At 41.4% G+C, this 19,018-nt stretch overlaps 1 protein-coding gene across 3 annotated transcripts in view; it reads left to right on the top strand.

Annotated features, from left to right (window-relative positions):
• Positions 1-19,018, top strand: part of IQCA1 (IQ motif containing with AAA domain 1) — a 242,073-nt gene that overhangs the window by 181,054 nt on the left and 42,001 nt on the right. For all 3 annotated transcript variants that reach the window (XM_056533244.1, XM_056533245.1, XM_056533243.1), the window contains 4 exons: positions 2,329-2,413; positions 4,959-5,096; positions 15,909-15,984; positions 16,508-16,614. In XM_056533244.1, coding sequence (XP_056389219.1) covers positions 2,329-2,413; positions 4,959-5,096; positions 15,909-15,984; positions 16,508-16,614 — 406 coding nt within the window. The remainder of the gene's footprint in view (positions 1-2,328; positions 2,414-4,958; positions 5,097-15,908; positions 15,985-16,507; positions 16,615-19,018) is intronic.

Genomic DNA, 19,018 nt, shown 5'->3' with positions numbered 1-19,018 from the left:
TGTAAATGACTGTGCAATATGAAGTCAAGCTAAATTTATGGTGTTGGTATTTAGTTTATTTATTGTACATGTGAGGTGGACTAAATAAGTGCATACATGGTAAATGAATAGGTGTTTTTTACTGCACATTTTCTGATTAAGGCAAAGTTGTGTTTTGTTGTAAAAATGCCAAGAAAAACGCAGTGAAAAAACGTTGCGGCCAGATGTTAGCTGCACGTAATAGAAAAACGCAAAAAGCCTTTTCAACTTTACGTTTTTCAGTTTTGTATTTATTTTTTTATCCTTTTGGCGTTTTTAAGCTCCTTGGCAGTTTTTCAAAATTGCAGCATGTTGAGCTTATGGCGTTTTTTTCAATGAAATTGTGCAGTTTTTCTTCCATAGAAGTCTATGGGAGTGAAGAATACGCAAAGAAAAACGCCATGTGGATTTTAACTTTGGCGTTTTTGCAGGCAGTTTTTATTCTTTTTTGGACTTTAGTGATCCAAAAAGGGATGGAGATACCTTTTTTTAAGAAAATTTCGTAGAGTACCATTAAAAATTAAAAATACAGTAGGGATGGAATAAATTGTATTTAATGCAATTTATATTTTTTATAACAAAATTTTTATTAATTTTTAAATGGACCAATTTATGTGAGCGGGCAAGTACTTAAAAATGTAGCCGGCAATATTAAAAATGTAGAAAGGGGCCATTTAAATATAAAAATTATATATTTTTTATAATTCATTTTGTAAAACTTTTTATCAGTAATGTATTTTAATAATGTAGTTCTCAAGGAGGTAGTAACACGGCACTGCGTTAAGCGCATGGACTGGGAGCCTGTGCTGATAATCGGATCTGGATGTAGCAAGTGATGCTGGTGGCGGTGCTCTGATGTATGCAGTCAAGTTTAATAGAATTCACAAGAGGAAAGTAAGGAAGACATCTGCCACTCACCAGGTTTCAGCAAAAGTATCTTCTTCTTTATTGAAGCATACTCACATACTCATATAGATCGGAAGAGGTTGGTGGGGGGACAGTGATAGACGACCGAGCTCTGTTTCGCACGACTTGCGTGCTTCCTCCGGTCATACTACCTGTGCAACATTTATATACAGGTGCGTGCAAAATTACCTGCCTATCACGTCACATGACGTGATAGGCAAGTAATTTTGCACGCACCTGTATTTAAATGTTGCACAGGTAGGAATTAGTATGACCGGAGGAAGCACGCAAGTCGTGCGAAACAGAGCTCGGTCGTCTATCACTGTCCCCCCACCAACCTCTTCCGATCTATATGAGTATGTGAGTATGCTTCAATAAAGAAGATGATACTTTTGCTGAAACCTGGTGAGTGGCAGATGTCTTCCTTACTTTCCTCTTGTGAATTCAATTTTAATAATGTGTTTAATAAAGTTTGTGTGTGTGTGTGTTTTTAACTTTTTTCACTTTTATTTCTTTTTTTTTTTTTTTTAGGTAGTGCTACTACTCCCAGAATGGCACACTGTTCCATTCTGGGAGTAGTAATACCTGTACAGATCCCCCTGGATGTCACTTCTGACATCCGTTACGATCCTCCTATATAATCTATAGAAGCGGGTGGCGCGGCCAATTCTCCGCTCCCCTGCATTGTACACTGTGATGTGAAGTTCTCAGGATTATAGTACTACCTAAAAAAAATAAATAAACAAAAAAAAGTGGAAAAAAAAACACACACTTTATTAAACACATTATTAAAATACATTACTAATAAAAAGTTTAACAAAATGAATTATAAAAAATATAGTATTTTATATTTAAATGGCCCTTTTCAACAATTTTTAATACTACCGGCAAAATTTTTAGGTCCCTGCCCGCCCACATGAATTGTTCTTTGTTAAAAAATTTATATAAATTTCGTTATAAAAAATATAAATTTTATTCAATACAATTTTTTCCATCCATACTGCATCCTTTTTTTTTTTTTTTTTTGGTACCCAACAAATTCTTTAAAAAGATGCCAAAGGGGCCACAAATGCCATTTCCACTCAAAGGAAAAACACGAGAAGAAAAACGCCAAATGCAGAAAAATGCCGTGGCGTTTTTTTTCTGGCATTTTTTTTACGCCAGAAAAAAACTGGAAACTTAGCCTAATACCAGTGAATACTTTCACACTGGGCCTGAGGGAGTTTTCCCAGCTATACAGTAAGTGTGTACTGCTAACTCAGTGTGAAAGAGACCTAACACCTTCCTGCACCCTCCTGCACCAGTGTACTTTTCTGTAAAATTATTTCCAGACATGTTATTTCATACAAATGCATCCACACTGTAAATGTACCTGAACTAAAAATATATGTTCTACTATATTAGGCACGCCACAGGAAAATTTCCAGACTTCCCAGATGAAGAGGATGGTGGATCAAAGGCCATCTTTGCCCAGAAGACTCCAGAACAGGTATCACAACTATATATCCTGACATCCTATATGTGAAGGAACTGTGTATTGTCCACCAATTCTGGCAATGTTCAATTAAGTCACCAAGACTAGAGGAGGCGCAGGTCAGGGCCAAAAGTCTCCTCATAGGAGACTCGTGTCTTTTTGCCTTATCCCAGCTGTCAGCTGTCGCCTTGCATCTCCGAACAATAAAAGATTGAAAGTGAGGCCACATGCAATGTAACATTTACATCTCTGGCCGCCGCAGTGGTTTCTTTCTTTTTTCGGTTTTATCCCTGTCACTAGATCTGCAGCCTCATGGAATAGGATCCTAATCTCCCCTGTGCATGTTACTGACTAAGCTTTGTACTCTGGCTCCTGCCTTTGATCCCTGGAGCGATAATAAGTATTAAATGTTAGCACATGACACCAAATACCCCTGGAGAGCTGTGCCTTAGTCTACCAGGTCCAGTCAAGATCTTGCTACCATGTCAGGGTCTGTTCACGGAGAGCCAAGAGCTTTCAAACTAAATACAGATTCTTTCCAGATTTTGATTTCTTTATTAAATAAATTGTAAAGATTTTGGCACATGTTACATGTCAGCTCTCTAGGCCAATAAAAAAGGACTATTATGTTCTAAATCACCTATGTTAAACAGCATGTTAATAACAACCTGTATGCGTCCTGCTGTCAATATAGTCTTTCTTGACAGTCTGAAGAATCTGAAAGTGATAGTGGACAATAAAGAGGTATGAGATAAAGCCCAACCAGGTAACATATTAAAAATTCCTCTAAAGACTAAGAATTTGTACCATACATCTTGTGCCCAGATAGCAGCAACTTAGAAGATGATCTGAAAAAAATGCCAATGAAGAGATTAAAACCAAATCTTTTCCTGTGTCTAATATTGTAATGCACTGTATTAAAGGGTGTTGCTCGTTTTGATTAAAAAGAAGTGGCAGGCAACTAGGGCTGTAAAATAACTCTCTATGCCATACTCACCACTTCCGATTTAGTGCCTGTGCTCTATTCCGCTCCGTTGCTTTTGTTTATTTATCTCAATGACACGCTGTCCCTCCTTTTCTGATGACGTTCCAATCCCACTGCATTCGATCATGGAGTCTGCAGCGGGTACAGAATATCATTGGTAGCACGTAATCGAGGAAAGTAAACAAAAGCACTGGGACAGTACAGAGTTCCACTACCCAAGCGGAAGAGGTGAGTATTGCATAGTTAGTTATTTTACACCCCTATCTGCCTGGCTGCTTACATTTTAAGCAAATGTTATATATATTAGTGTGCCCATACACCTTCAATGGCTGTTGGCCAACAACTCGCTCTCCCGATCTCCTATACACATGAGCATTTCTCTCATCCAACATTTTATGCGTTCTAAATCAAGTTTTTACAGAGAAAGAGGGCTCGGTACAGCTCTCATACGCCCAAATAATGACGTTCACAGACCCACAGTCAGTGCACCTATAGCGGGGTGCTCAATCCGAAGTACAGGGAAATATGACCAAAGAGAAGTAATGATGGCACTCACCACGTACAAGGTGAAAGCTGTGTTTATTCGATAACCGGCAGGTTACAGCATGGGGAGGAGGGACGCCAGGAGCGTACACGCTCCTGGCGTGCCTCCTCCCCATGCTGTAACCTGCCGGTTGTTGAATAAGCACAGCTTTCACCTTGTACGTGGTGAGTGCCATCATTACTTCTCTTTGGTCATCATTCTATGCGTTCTACATAGAGAAAAGAGGTACCCCACTACCAGACTCTTCTGCCAGCAGCATATGTCTCCTAAAACAAAAGAATGGGCAGTTGAAATCCATCTTTCCATCCATCTATTGGGGGATAGTCTTTTATCTAATTTGCATGGGGCCCTTTAGAGCCTTTGGCTTACATTAAAAGAGCATGGTACATATGGAAGATGAATGACAAGTTAAAGGGATACTCCAGAAATTAAAAACATATCCCCTATCCACAGGGGAACAATAGGTATTTTCAATACTATACTCAACACTGTACTGTGGCTACCTTGGGTACTCTCACAGAGAGGCAGAGACAGAGCATAGTCCTGAAGATCGGGGGAGGGGTCTTGTCAGTGATCAGAACCCCCGAGATCAGAAATGTATACCCTATCCTGCAGAGAGGAGGGGGTATATTTTAATGTACTAGTGTACCCCTTTAATATTTTTACCAAGCTGAAAGCTGAGAAGTAATACCGGTTTATCTCTTGTAACAGGCTATCTGGTTTTGGAGCCTAAACTGGAGCCATAATTCCACGACTGTAGAGTAGTACTACAGTGATATAGCCCAGAAAAATATCTGCTGTGTGATCACTACTTTATTGCTTCTCTTGTTCTTAGTATCTCCAGCAAAAGTTTCATACATATTAGTGAATATTTGCAGTAATTCTTGTGTAAGATGCTTGTTTTCTAACTGTGCTAAGGACTTATTATAAGGCCCACTAGGCCTTATACAGACTATAAACTGTTGCAATATAAAATAATTATATATAAAATATGACCAGACTGGGGCTTTCCCTAATTTTTTATTTTTTAGGTTGCTGCAGAGCTAATCGCTAAAGAAGAAGCCAAAGATAAGAAAAAGAAGGATAAAGGGAAAAAGGAAAAGGGGAAAAAGAAAGGAAAGAAGGAAAAAGATAAAGCCAAAGGAAAAAAGGGTAAAGGCAAGGAGGAGGTAAGAAGACATCCCTGCTGGTTCTATATGAAGAAATGAAAAATCTCAAGAGCCTTTTAAACCTGTATTAAATTTTACAAGTACAGCAGATATCCACACACGGCATAAAAGTGTAGTAAACTGTATCAAATGCCAGCAAAAACAACATGTAGTAGCAACAGAGGAACTTTACAAGCTCATGTAATACTTACTACAATTACTGTACATAATCTGATAGAAATGCATAAACTCCCAGAATGTGCCTGAAAAACACCAAAAATATAATCACGGAATTACATAAATAAGAAATATCCCACTTCAGCTATTTTACATTTTTTGTGTTTTCTTTGACATTCGAGATAGTCAAAGGCATTTATACCAGCATCAGATGATGGACTGTAGCACATGCACATATTCTCCGCAGCAAGGATTGCAGAACACATGGAGTTTCTGGTAAGAACAACACAACTTTTGCCAAATCTGGTCAGTGTACATTTATATATAAATGTAAGTATTTGGCCAAGGTTCTCTTAGGGTGCATTCACACCACGTTTTAATACTACGTCTGCCGCCAGAGATACTACGGTTTTAGGTCCAGTCACAAAACCGGATACGGGTCAAAAACGAGCTGACCGGAGTCACTGTTTGACTCCGGTCAGCTCATTAAAGTAAATGGATTTCAGCGCTGGTCCGGATGAGGTATGGGAGCACCCGGTTTTCCCCTCCCCCAGCCAGATCCAGCAACCGTTGGCTGAAAATGAGGTGTGAATGCAGCCATACTTCGGTTTTAAGTCTGGTGAAAAAAACAGATACGAAGGAAAAAATAGCCGACTGGAGTCACTATCTGACTCTGGTCGGCTCATTCAAATGAATGAGAAGCTGCGTGAGTCCGGCGGGGATACAAGTGCACCCGGTTTTGAAATACCCCTGCCGGATCCGGCAGCTGTAGGATTAAAACGTGATGTAAATGCACCCTTAGACAGATTTGTTAAAAATGTTTTTTTAAATGACAGCCCTGGACCATATTCACTTTACACAAACTCCAAGTTGACTTTATGAGACCATATTGCACTTCTCTGTTAGGCTAGGTTCACACTATGTTTTACGTATACGGCTGGGAGAAGGGGGGGGGGGCGTATACGGGAACCGTAGTTACAAAACGTAGTGTGAACCCAGCCTTACTTCTTGCTGCTGAGAAATGTTGTATCAGTATGATGCATGTTCTACTGGATGCAATGTTACAAAGCTATTCTCTTAAAGTGTACCTGGTATTATGTAAAACTTTTGACATGTCCTAGTGTCGAAAGTTTTGACCAACAGGGATCAGGAGAGTGGGAGTGGCCAGACCTCCACCGATCAGGAGAATAAGCATGGAGAAGTCTGCGCTGCGCAGTCCTCTCCTACCAGCCCCCCCCCCCTTCCCCTGCCTGTGTCACGTGATTGAGACACTCTTATATACTTACATGGAGAGTTTGTCTCAATTAGGAGACACGGAACAGGGTGAGAACAAGCCAAGCACAAACTTCTTCTGGCTCATTATCATGGTCAGCAGAGGAACACTCAGACCCCCCCCCCCCCCCCTCCACCAATTAAAACTTTTGACATGTCGTTAGGATATGGAAAAGTTTTGCATAATGACAGTGGCCATTTAAATATGTTACCAATTTAGTTCCAATATGTTTGCACCATTCAGTGACACATTAAAGAGGACCTATTATGGAGAAATGCCATCTGTTTATTATTTATTATTATTATTAAGTACATGGCAAAAAAAAAAAAAAAACAGAATATAATATAAGCATTTAAAAATGCTGAATTTTTAATAAATATTGTAAATAATAATACTGTTCAGCCGGATGTTCTCAGCTTAACTTGCAGTACTGCTGCTTCCCCCAGAATGCAGTGCTAGACTCTTGTTACAATCAGTGCGATATTGCGCTGCATTACAGTGAATGTGTGAGATTCTGTGCTGCCTTCCTTGTCATCTCACAGTTAAAGGGGTACTCCCGTGGAAAACTTTTTTTTTATTTTTTATGAACTGGTGGCAGAAAGTTAAACAGATTTGTAAATTACTTCTATTTTAAAAATCTTGAACCTTCCAGTACTTTTTAGGGGCTGTATAATACAGAGGAAATTATTTTCTTTTTGGATTTCTCTGATGTCATGACCACAGTGCTCTCTGCTGACCTCTGCCGTCCATTTTAGGAACGGTCCCGAGCAGCATATGTTTGCTATGGAGTTTTTCTCCTGCTCTGGACAGTTCCTAAAATGGACAGCAGATGTCAGCAGAGAGCACTGTGGTCATGACATCAGAGAAATCCAAAAAGAAAATAATTTCCTCTGTATTATACAGCCCCTAAAAAGTACTGGAAGGAGTAAGATTTTTTTTAATAGAAGTAATTTACAAATCTGTTAAACTTTCTGCCACCAGTTGATTTAAAAGAAAAAAAGTTTTCCACGGGAGTACCCCTTTAAGATATTGCTATTTCAACAGTGAGAGACATCTTAAAAACTATTAAAATTTGTTCACTATGGAGCAAGGCCATGAACCCCCTCCCCCGGATTGTGACCCTGTCCCAAATGAAATATTAGCAATAATGCACTCAGCCAAGGTTAACCAAAATAATACTTGAAATTGTAAACCTCTGTGTAAAGTGCATATGCTATAGTTCTAAAACACAGTGTAAGGCAGGCAATCCATAAATCAGATACATAATGTCAAGATATTATTATTATAGAACAATTGCCCTGCAACAACAACACCTATCTTAAAGAATAACAGAGTCTGTGTAAATCCCATGCAAAAACACAGAGGCATAGATAGCAAACCAGACTGGTGGAAGATGGTGCAGCAAATGTATAGTGGACAGGGTCACACAAGAACCCCACACGTTCCGTCGCCAAGTGACTTCCTCAGGGGACACCTGAGGGGTGACCTTTGCTTTGCTAAACAAAACAAAGACTTTAGGAGTTCAGACTTCCACTGTATATTGAAACAGATTCAGGATCTCATCATGCACTACAGGAGAGTCTTTCTCTGGATGGCAACATTTCTAAGGCTACATAGTCCAATTTTATGGTTGACTTTAGTCAAGTAATCTTGCCAAGACTTCCATTAAGATTTTCTTTGCTAAACAAAATGTATTGACCGAACCTGGGTAGGCTTTGCATGTTGCGCTCTGGTCAGTGAGGAGTTACAGGCTCAGGCCAATCAGCAGGAGAAGTATTTGTCTCATCCTCAGCCTTCTGGCTCTTGATTTCAGTTTTGTTCTGTTTAAGTCCTGTTTGGTTTCAGTTCAGAGTTGTTACTTTGTTTTAGCGATCACTTTGTAGTTCTGACCCAGTTGTTTAGCTTTTAGCTTAGTCATGTTTATCAAGTGATCTGTCTGTATTCATGGTCATTTAAATTCTGTCTAGTTTGTATCTGAACCTTAACCTGTATCCTGACCTGTATTCAGACGTGTTTGTGTTTTGTACTCCTCCACGGTATGGGTCCTGATTCATTGCTTTTCTTGCTTTGCCCCCAGCCTGGTGTGTTCTCTGTTTCGTTTTGCTTTATCAAACCCTGTATATCCTTATCTGCATAGTGTCCTGACTTAATTTACCTGTTAACTTACTTTCATTCTTGGTTAACCTGCCGCTATATCCCCTGGTAACCTGATTTGTTATTTCTCTCATACCTGCCATATATTGCTTTGGTCCTGAGACTGTTGTCAGTATGCTATATACCTGCTGCCATATGTTCCAAGCCATACATACAATTAATCCCTTGACCTACCCCTTTGAGACTGATGAGGGCTATGGACAAATGGCACTTTCTGTATGTATTGCATAATGTCCCTGATGAGGTATGCTGAACATGCTCTCTGGTCCAAGAACTGTCTGCAACTAGTAACCTACCATAGCATAGCCAAGATTCTTGGATGTTTTTAATCCTATCCTTGGTATCTCATAGATAAGAACATACTAAGGTGCAGAGTGCCATAGGGGTGCCAAAAATAAAATGCTGCCTTGGAAATGCCTTTGAAAGTAGACATGTGAGTGAAGATGAATAAAGATAAGCCTAGCTACTACTGTGGTTTATTTTCATTTCTGTTATTGAGACTCGCAAAAATTTTGAACATTAATAATTTAAAACCATTTAAACAAAAACTGTATTACATATTATAAGTTATTTCCCCGTAGATTTTGATTAAAGGCCACTAAAATGTGTATGTTCTCCATATATTAAGAGGGGAACATTATTATTCCCATTTCCCAAACAAATTTTGACATTAACGTTTCACAGTGTGTATGGATTAAGTGGTCCTTAATACAACTTCCTATGTTACAATGAGAAGGATTCAGTAACGGCAACAATTGTAGAAACATTGCCATAGGGGACAACATTATTACATTATACTATCAAAATGTATTAACAAGTAACAAAAGTCTAATCTAGTCCACATGTTGTGTGTCAAAAAGATCATATTATTTCCATTAAAGCCTAACTCCATGTGGCGTTAGTGTTTAGTGTCAAGCATAAAAAAAAATTGTGTTTTAGAATGAGAGTATGATATTTTAGTATATACCTAAAAAATGAGGTGCGCGATCTTAATAGTAGATAACTAATGTATTTGCCTGGAATCCTCAGAGTTCTTCCTATATTCCCACTGAAAACTTTTAATGGATTTGGCAATTTAACCAATTTTTGACTGGTGGTTACAATATAAAAATGTTAAATATATTATTATTTATGATCAAAAGTATAAAATAACCTTCTTGAGTGCTCTCGCCATTGGACAGTTGTGTTTTGGAATAAGAAGTTGGCAGGCTGGTTACCTTAGCTGGCAACCAAAAGATATAACTTGTGATCCAAACTACATTTTCCAGCACTCCTCTAGTTTCTCTTCTGCACTCTAGACTTACTTTATCTTGGTACTTGGCAGGTTTGTATCAGTAGGTCTTGGAGGGATTCCCAACAAAGCAGCCCAAGACAAAGGACACTATGTTACTCATCCCAATGTGAATGAGAGCAGTTCTGTGCCTATGTTATGGCTGTCCAGTAGCATGTGGGCATAAGAGCCACGTGCAGAGATTTTAGGAGCTCGACCGTCAATATGATAGCTGGGTTCCTGCTGTTACTATCAGGATTGGAGGAACCTCTGCTATGGTAGTTTAGCCCTTCACATGCCACAGTGAAATCATGACTGCTGCATGTGAAGAGTGCCTTTTACCTCTGACATCAGCCCAGACTTGGAGGGTGACAATAAAAAAACAAAAACAAAAAATGCTTGGGTATTAAGGACCCAAAGGCATGCTAGGGAAGGGGGTTAATAAAGTTTGTTGCAAACGCTTTTATTTATTTATTTTGCAGTAGATCTTAAGAAAATTTTAAATTATGCCAGAACATCTCTGCCTCTCCAAAGTTTCGTACACATGCTTTAGACTGGATTCCCACATGGTACTTTAGGGCAGGGTTATATGCGACTGCAGAGCGAGCAGTACCTCTGGTAGCTCTGTGTGTCCGCTAATAGCGGCAGATTTCTACATAGAAATGAACGGAGCATCTGTCGCTCCCCCTTTAATTTACCCATAATTATATTCTTAATTAATCCCGTCCCGTTATATATATATTCAAACAAATTTCTCCCCACCTGTGGACCTTTAGGCATTCCTAATTGTAAAATATTTTGACCTTTACCAGAAAGCATTCTTGTGTATACATTTATCTTGTGTATACAAGGTAACATACAGAATTAGAGAAAATATATGCATTTTAATTTGGGGGCAGGCAGACTTTGGGGACTATCCACATTAGGGTACAATCACACACATATATTCTGCTGCAGATTTCAGCTATTTATTTATATTGATTAAAGAAGATGTCCAGTGCTAAGAAATGTATCCCTATATGGGGCCCCGCCACGGTCCTGGCTCTGCGCTGCTAGAGGGTGTTTCGGACCCTTTCCAAAGTATAGGGGATATGATACCTGATCGCAGGGGTCCTGCCGCTGGGGACCCCTGTGATCTTGCACGCAGCACCCTGTTAGAATCAGCCCCCGGAGCATGTTCGCTCTGGGTCTGATGCCTGGCGATCACGGGGCCGGAGCATTGTGACGTCACTGCCCCGCCCCGTGTGATGTCACGCTCCACCCCCTAAATGCAAGCCTATGGGAGGGCGCGTGACAGTAGGCGGTGCGTGCCATCACACGGGGCGGGGCCTTGATGTCACAATTCTCCGGCCCCGTGATCACCAGTCATCAGACCCGGAGCGAACATGCTCCGGGGCCTGATTCTAACAGGGTGCTGCAGGCAATATCACAGGGGTCCCCAGCGGCGGGACCCCTGCGATCAGGCATCTTATCCCCTATACTTTGGAAAGGGGAGAAGATGTCTTAGCGCTGGAGTACCCCTTTAAGTATGTGTGATCCTAGCCTTAAAGTCCATGATCCTTCAATTTATGCTCCACACACTATATGATAAAAGGATTTTTGCATGGTTCACACTACCAAGGAAATGTTGTCTCGGTTTCCACTCTCTGGAGCATAGTTTTCCCAACAGTGTGCCTCCAGCTGTATCAAAACTAAAAACCACCAGCATGCCCGGACAGCCTATGGCTATAAATTGTAGTTTTGCAACAGCTGGAGGCACACTGTTTGAAAAGCACAGTTCTGGAGAGTCCATAAGAGACACATGGGCTGTCTGTGTAGTACATAATGTGTTTCTATATTAATTTACATGTATTATTTTTTCAAGATATAAGCAAAATGTTACCTGATTAACTTTCACTATAGAGGCCAACCTGTAATTTATTCTAATCAGAATCCAAATCGCTGAGGATTCCTGCAGTCAACGTTCATTGCTAAAATATCTTTGCGTGAAATATTTAGGGGAAAATCCATAATCATAAATAATAATTAAGCTAATAATAATCACTGATAATAAAAGCAATATGTTTAATATGCATGTGTGCTTTCCACTTTAATATCATTAGCATAATATTTATCATTTGTCTTAGGCAACGAAACTTTAGATTGTATTTGATCAAAAGCGACACTTGGCTCCGTGCTGGAGGACGGCAAACATTGTGTATGTTTGATGAATGACACACACTGGCATCAGAGGGGTTGTTGTCTTTGGGGAGTAGAGGGAATAGCCGCCCAAGTTCCAAGAAAGCCAAGTGCACCCTACAGGTCAGAGAGGAAAGATGTGGTTACAATCTGGAGATCTCTGAAAATATGCATTTAATCAGTGACTGGAGTGCTCTCACCATCCGCCCTTTTCCTCGGCCCCAGGAATAACACAAAAATCGGCTCCATACATCCCCTTTGAAGGACAGGGATTATTAAAGGATTATTCTTGAGACTTTGTTTCCACAAATCTTTCCTAACATACAAATGTGTTTTCTAACAGTGGTATTTAATATTAAGCAAATTGGAAACTGGTTCATTGCCCAATTTCCATAAAATGTAACTACGTTGCTTAGAATAGGTAAAGATGTGACACGTTTTAGGTGTTATACACACTCTTAAAGGGGTACTTCGGCGCTTAGACATCGTATCCCCTCTCCAAAGGAAAGGGGATAAGATGCCTGATGGCGGGGGTCCCACCACTGGGGACCCCCATGATCTTGCACGCAGCGCCCCGTTAAAATCAGTCCCCGGAGCGTGTTCGCTCCGGGTCTGATTACTGTTGATCACGGGGCCGGAGCCGTGTGACGTCAAGGCTCTGCTCCGTGTGACGTCACGCTCCGCCCCCTCAATGCCATCCTATGGGGGGGGTGACAGCTGTGCACTTCTTCTGGCCTAACCACTGAAATGCCATGTGAATGGTGAGTGCCTGCTCATTCTAATTCTTATTTTAATATAATATTGGTCTTTCGTTGGAGCAGAGCACCTCTGTTGTGGTTTACATTATTTCTAGCTACGGCTGCTGTGCTAGCTGAGCATATCCACAATAACGTTTGCTATACTAGTGCTCCCTGTGCTCTCAGCCGTCCTACATATGTTCATTACAGAGAAATCTAGAATTGTACTTTTGCAATATAGAAAACACCGATACCTAGGCCTTCAGCACCTGATATACATACTTTACTGTCCAGTAAACCTGTTAATTCCACTACCACTGACTAGTCTGATAAATAACATACGTGTTATGATGGCTAATCTGTTCAATGGAAAACATTAAAGGGGTACTCTGCCCCTAAACATATTGGGGGAGATTTAAAGCCTGTGCAAAGGAAAAGTTTCCCAGTTGCCCATAGCAACCAATCAGATTTCTTCCTTCATTTTTAACAAGGCCTCTGCAAAATGAAAGAAGTGATCTGATTGGTTGCTATGGGCAACTGGGCAACTTTTCCTCTGCACAGGTTTTGATAAATCTTCCCCATTATCCTTTATCCATAGGATAGGAAATAACATGTCTGATCACGGGTGGTCCGGCCGCTGGGACCCCCCGCAATCTCCCGTGCGGCACTCCGCAATGCAATCCACGAACTCTGCTCTGTGCAAAATGACAGGCGACCACCATCGTCACGCCCCCTCCATTCATGTCTATGGAAGGGGGCATGATGGCTGTGTACTAGCCATCACGCCCCCTCCCATAGACTTAAATGGAGGGGCGTGACATGACGTCGCGAACCCAGAAGCCCCTGGAAGCCACAGCGCCAGCTCGGGGATTTCGGAGGGGGGGGGGGGGGGTCCCAGCGGCTGGACTCCCCGCAATCAGACATGTTATCCCCTATGCTTACGTAGGGTATAACATGTCTTGGGACAGAGTATCCCATTAAAAGACCTACTTTAAATTACATCTTCTTTTACTTTACGAAATGTTAAATTTTTATTTCCTAAAAGATTACATAAAAGATAAATAATTCTATTCTATATTATTGCATTAAATATTACTGTCATTTTTTTTTTTCAATTGCACTTACTAGTAAGATAATATGAGGTGAAATCACCAGTTCTTTCCATGTTTTAAAATACAGATTATTACCCTTAGTCGATGAGATAATTCCCTCTAGATATGGATAATTGGAAACTGTGCCACACTTAAATAAGCAGGGCTCTAATGAAATGTACGTGGGACTGCTCATGAACCATATATCTATAGGATCACACGCCATATCTATGTTTCCAATCATCTTTGCTTTTCAAGCATGAACTTATGAACCCTTATTACTTTCCACTTATCGACTTAGGAGAACAAGACTTGACACCCCATCAGGCATGTTTTTCTCCATTATATCAGTAATATAGGGAAAAAATTTGGATATTGTTTGGTGTTTGGACAGTGTCAGACATAAGGGTTCTATATGACTCTATATGAATAATATTTATATTACATATTCTTAGTGATTTCATATTAATGACTTCACCAAACACCCATCTGACCCAGTTAAGTCCCATTTACATTGCCTGTTTCATCTGCTGTTGCAAAATATGCTTCCCAACTTAGAATTGTGTAATGTTGGTTGCCATTATTGTAATTATATAGAGATATACACATATTCATATCCTTGGTTAAAAGGGATTGTCTGGTTTAGAAAATTCCTTTGGGAATTTAATTAAAGGAAACCTGTCACACTCAAAATGCAGTCCATTCTGTAGGCAGCATTTTATAGAGCAGAAGGAGCGGAGCAGATTTATATAGTTTTGTATGAAAAAATTCAGGATAATTTGTCATTTATTAATGTAAATCTCTGCTCAATCTGGGCTAAGTAGGGCGGACCTATTCAGTGATTGACAGCTGTGTATAAGTATGCATATAGAGAGATCAAACCTTGACCCTTCTAATTAATAATGAAATTTGAGATTTTTTTTTATTTTTTTTTATTTTGCCTGTGCCCGCAATAAAAATAATAAACTTAAACTTTAACAAAGCAACATTAAAAGTAAAGAAGCACTTTATTGTGTTATTTCCCCCATCTTGCACACTTACCATCACTATTCCTACAGTGTCATCTGTTTTATTCCAGCACAGCTGCATTCATGCGTTTCATTATTGTACCTAGGTCATGTGACCAGCATTCGAATCACCAGAAAATGACATGACTTGTACATGCATGTGTCTCTGGACATGGTCTGTCCTGGGTCAGCTGGCTTCCTTGGAACTACAGGATGATTTTATCACCTATCAGATCCCTCTTGGAATCTCCCAGACCCCTTCCTTCCCAGCTCTGTCTGTATACTGCTGCTGCTATCTTTATGGATCAAGACATAAAATTGTTATACACCTTTCCTTATTTTTGCTGTGATTTCTCCAAAATTGCACCACATACAGTAATTATTTTACCACAATAATTTTTACAGCAAGTTTAAAAAATCGCAGCAAAAATACAGCCAAAGTGCAGTAAAAAATGAAAAGGAGTGGTTCAATGGGTGAATACTGCCTGCATATTTTAAATCTTCATAAAACACCCTGATTAAATCCCTTTCTCCTCATGGAAATATTTCTCTAAACCACACACTTTGCATAAGAAAATGTATAAAAGCTGCATGAACTGTGAACTGACACCAATTTATAAGTCTCAGCAGGTTAGGCTGCAAGAGCCCAGCAAGGTGGTTAGGTTGATCTCATTAGGTGAACTGCAGTGATGAGACTCCACACCCTCTATCTGTAAAGCTAAAGGCTTCATGGGAAATGTAGGCAGCAGTAAAAAAAAAAAAATTATAATTTCAGTGATAAAATAGTATGTAGATAAAAAATGTATTAGTAGATAAAATCAGTATGGATAAAACTCCATAAATGCCATATCAGCTAAAACAAGGAAGCACAAGGCATACAAAACATACTCTACATGTGCATGTGTCATGGATGTATGCTAAGTAAATTCCTAACTTTCTTTTGTAGGAAGAAGAACCAGGTTGGAAAATGAACCCAAGCCAATTTCTGCCTGACTTATCATCTGCAAACCACACTTATGAAAGTAAGGTTATCTATGAAAAGTGAAAATTACAGATAAAGACAGAACACGGACAAGGCTCTATATATCTTGGGAATGATCCAAGTCATAATAGAGAGAATGGCTCTGTATGTTCTGATGCAGCTCAGGCATATATAGATAAACTATGAGGCTAGGTTCACACTACGGAATCTCCAGGCAAATTTCTGCCCGGAGATTCCGAGTGCGGCCAGCTACAACTAAATCAGTCAGCGCTAGGACCGTGCGGACACTACAGTCTCCAATAGACTGCAATGTGTTCCTCAAGTTTCTCCGCCTGAAGAATGAGCAACGCCAGGCAGAAATTTTCAAGCGGATTTTCTGTTCACAAATTGCCCTTCACAGTGTAAAGTGTGAATTTGTGAACGGAAACCCATTCACTACACTATACATTTTAGTAAGCGGAATTTCTGCCTGCAATTTCAAAGCGGTAATTCCGTAGTGTGAACCTAGCCTTAGGGGGAACATTTGCATTGTCTTCACCTCTCAATGTCTGCTTCACTTGAAGGTGTTTGGCAAAGTCGTAAGGAGTCTTGGAACCTGCATCAAGCACATGATCCTGAGCTCATCAAAGAAGATAAGAGGAAGGAAGTAGAAGAAGAGATCAGAATACAGGTTTGGCTAAAATACAGTCTAAGGACTCCCCATACACATTAGAGAAAACCCAATCATTTCAGCAGGACAGCCGACTATTTTACATGCATGGAGACCTCCTGATTCTCTCTGACATATGGTGTTGGGGAAAGAAGGATCAGGCATGTTGAATGTTAACCCTTGAACCATCAATCCTTTTCTTCCCCATCGAGATAAGCCACCACCAGAGGTTTGTGGCAGTGCCTTACTGTACTCTCCCTATTGATAACACATGTATATACTGTAGATGAATCTTGCAAAATTCCTGGAAAAAGCATTTGCCCAACAGTTATTGAACATTTATGGACACCTTTTACTTGTCTTAACCTCTTCAGGACATAGGGCGTATGGATACGCCCTGAATCCCGAGTCCTTAAGGACCGAGGGCGTATCCATACGCCCGTGGGAATTCCGGCCCCCACCGCTAGCCGGTTGGGGACCGGAGCCGGATGCCTGCTGAAATCGTTCAGCAGGCATCCCGGCATATCGCCCAGGGGGGTCATTATGCCCCCCCATGTCGGCGATCGCCGCACAATTCAGTCCAGCGATCTGCGGCGATTCCTGGTCAATCGGGTCTCCAGTGACCCGATGACCCGGAATTACTGGCTGTTCGGGGCCGTCTCTGACGGCCCCGAACAGCCAGAGCCTGCAGGGGAGAGGTGGCACTGCAGGGGAGAGGTGCACCGGCCGACCAATCAGGGCGCCTGCTGCGGGTGTCACTCCCGCACCCGCTCCGCCCCTCTTCTGGAGGACGTGAGCGGGTGCGGGACGTGCACCCCGGGTGCTGGGGACCCCGATCCCCGGCGTTAATGTTGGGATCGGGGCCCCAGGAGCAGCGGCGGCAGCGGGACTGACCTGCAGCGTCTGGATCGTTGGAGGTGAGTGACAGCCTCCTGCTGTTGCTTAGCAACAGCTCCCAGCATGCAAAAAGGGCATGCTGGGAGCTGTAGTTATGCAACAGCAGGAGGCAGACCACCAGAACTCCAAGCATTCCCTTATGGGCATGCTGGGACTTATGGTTTTGCAACAGCTGGAGGCACATTCTTTCTATGGAAAAGTGTACCTTCAGCTGTTGTATAACTACAACTCCCAGCTTGCACAAACAGCTAAAGTGCATGCTGGGAGTTGTAGTGGTGCATCTGCTGGTTGCATAACTACAACTCCCAGCATGCCCGTTGGCTGTCGGTGACTGCTGAGAGTTGTAGTTTTGCAACAGCTGAAGGCACACTGGTTGTGAAACTCAGAGTTTTTTTTAACCTAACTCAGTGTTTCACGACCGGTGTGCCTCCAGCTGTTGCAAACTACAACTCTCAGCAGTCACCGTACACCATGCACCATACATGCTGGGAGTTGTAGTTTTGCAACAGCTGGAGGCACACTGGTTGTGAAACACTGAGTTAGGTCACAAACTCAGTGATACATAACCAGTGTGCCTACAGTTGTTGCAAAACTGCAACTCTCAGCAGTCACCGACAGCCAACGGGCATGCTGGGAGTTGTAGTTATGCAACAGCTGGATGTCCCCCCCAATGTGAACGTACAGGGTACACTCACATGGGCAGAGGATTACAGTAAGTATCTGGCTGCAAATTTGAGCTGCCGCAAACTTTCTGCTGCAGCTCAAATTGCCAGCGAGAAACTACTGTGAACCCCCGCCCGTGCGACTGTACCCTAAAAACACTACACTACACTAACAAAAAATAAAATAAAAAGTAAAAAACACTACGTATACACATACCCCTACACAGCCCCCCTCCCCTCTCCAATAAAAATGAAAAACGTCTGGTACGCCACTGTTTCCAAAACGGAGCCTCCAGCTGTTGCAAAACAACTCCCAGTATTGTCGGACAGCCGTTGACTGTCCAGGCATGCTGGGAGTTTTGCAATAGCTGGAGGCACCCTGTTTGGGAATCACTGGCGTAGAATACCCCTATGTCCACCCCTATGCAAGTCCCTAATTTAGGCCTCAAATGCGCATGGCGCTCTCACTTTGGAGCCCTGTCGTATTTCAAGGCAACAGTTTAGGGTCACATATGGGGTATCGCCGTACTCGGGAGAAATTGTGTTACAAATTTTGGGGGGTATTTTCTGCTTTTACCCTTTTTAAAAATGTAAAATTTTTGGGAAAACAAGCATTTTAGGTAAAAAAAATTATTTTTTTTTACATATGCAAACTTCGTGAAACACCTGTGGGGTATAAAGGTTCACTTAACCCCTTGTTACGTTCCCCGAGGGGTCTAGTTTCCAAAATGGTATGCCATGTGGTTTTTTTTTTGCTGTCCTGGCACCATAGGGGCTTCCTAAATGCGGCATGCCCCCAGAGCAAAATTTGCTTTCAAAAAGCCAAATGTGACTCCTTCTCTTCCGAGACCTGTAGTGCGCCAGCA

This window comes from Hyla sarda, chromosome 8 (genome assembly GCF_029499605.1).
Source record: "Hyla sarda isolate aHylSar1 chromosome 8, aHylSar1.hap1, whole genome shotgun sequence".
Lineage (NCBI taxonomy): Eukaryota > Metazoa > Chordata > Amphibia > Anura > Hylidae > Hyla > Hyla sarda.
The sequence above is the reverse complement of the archived record's forward strand: the minus strand, read 5'-3'. Positions and strand labels throughout refer to the sequence as shown.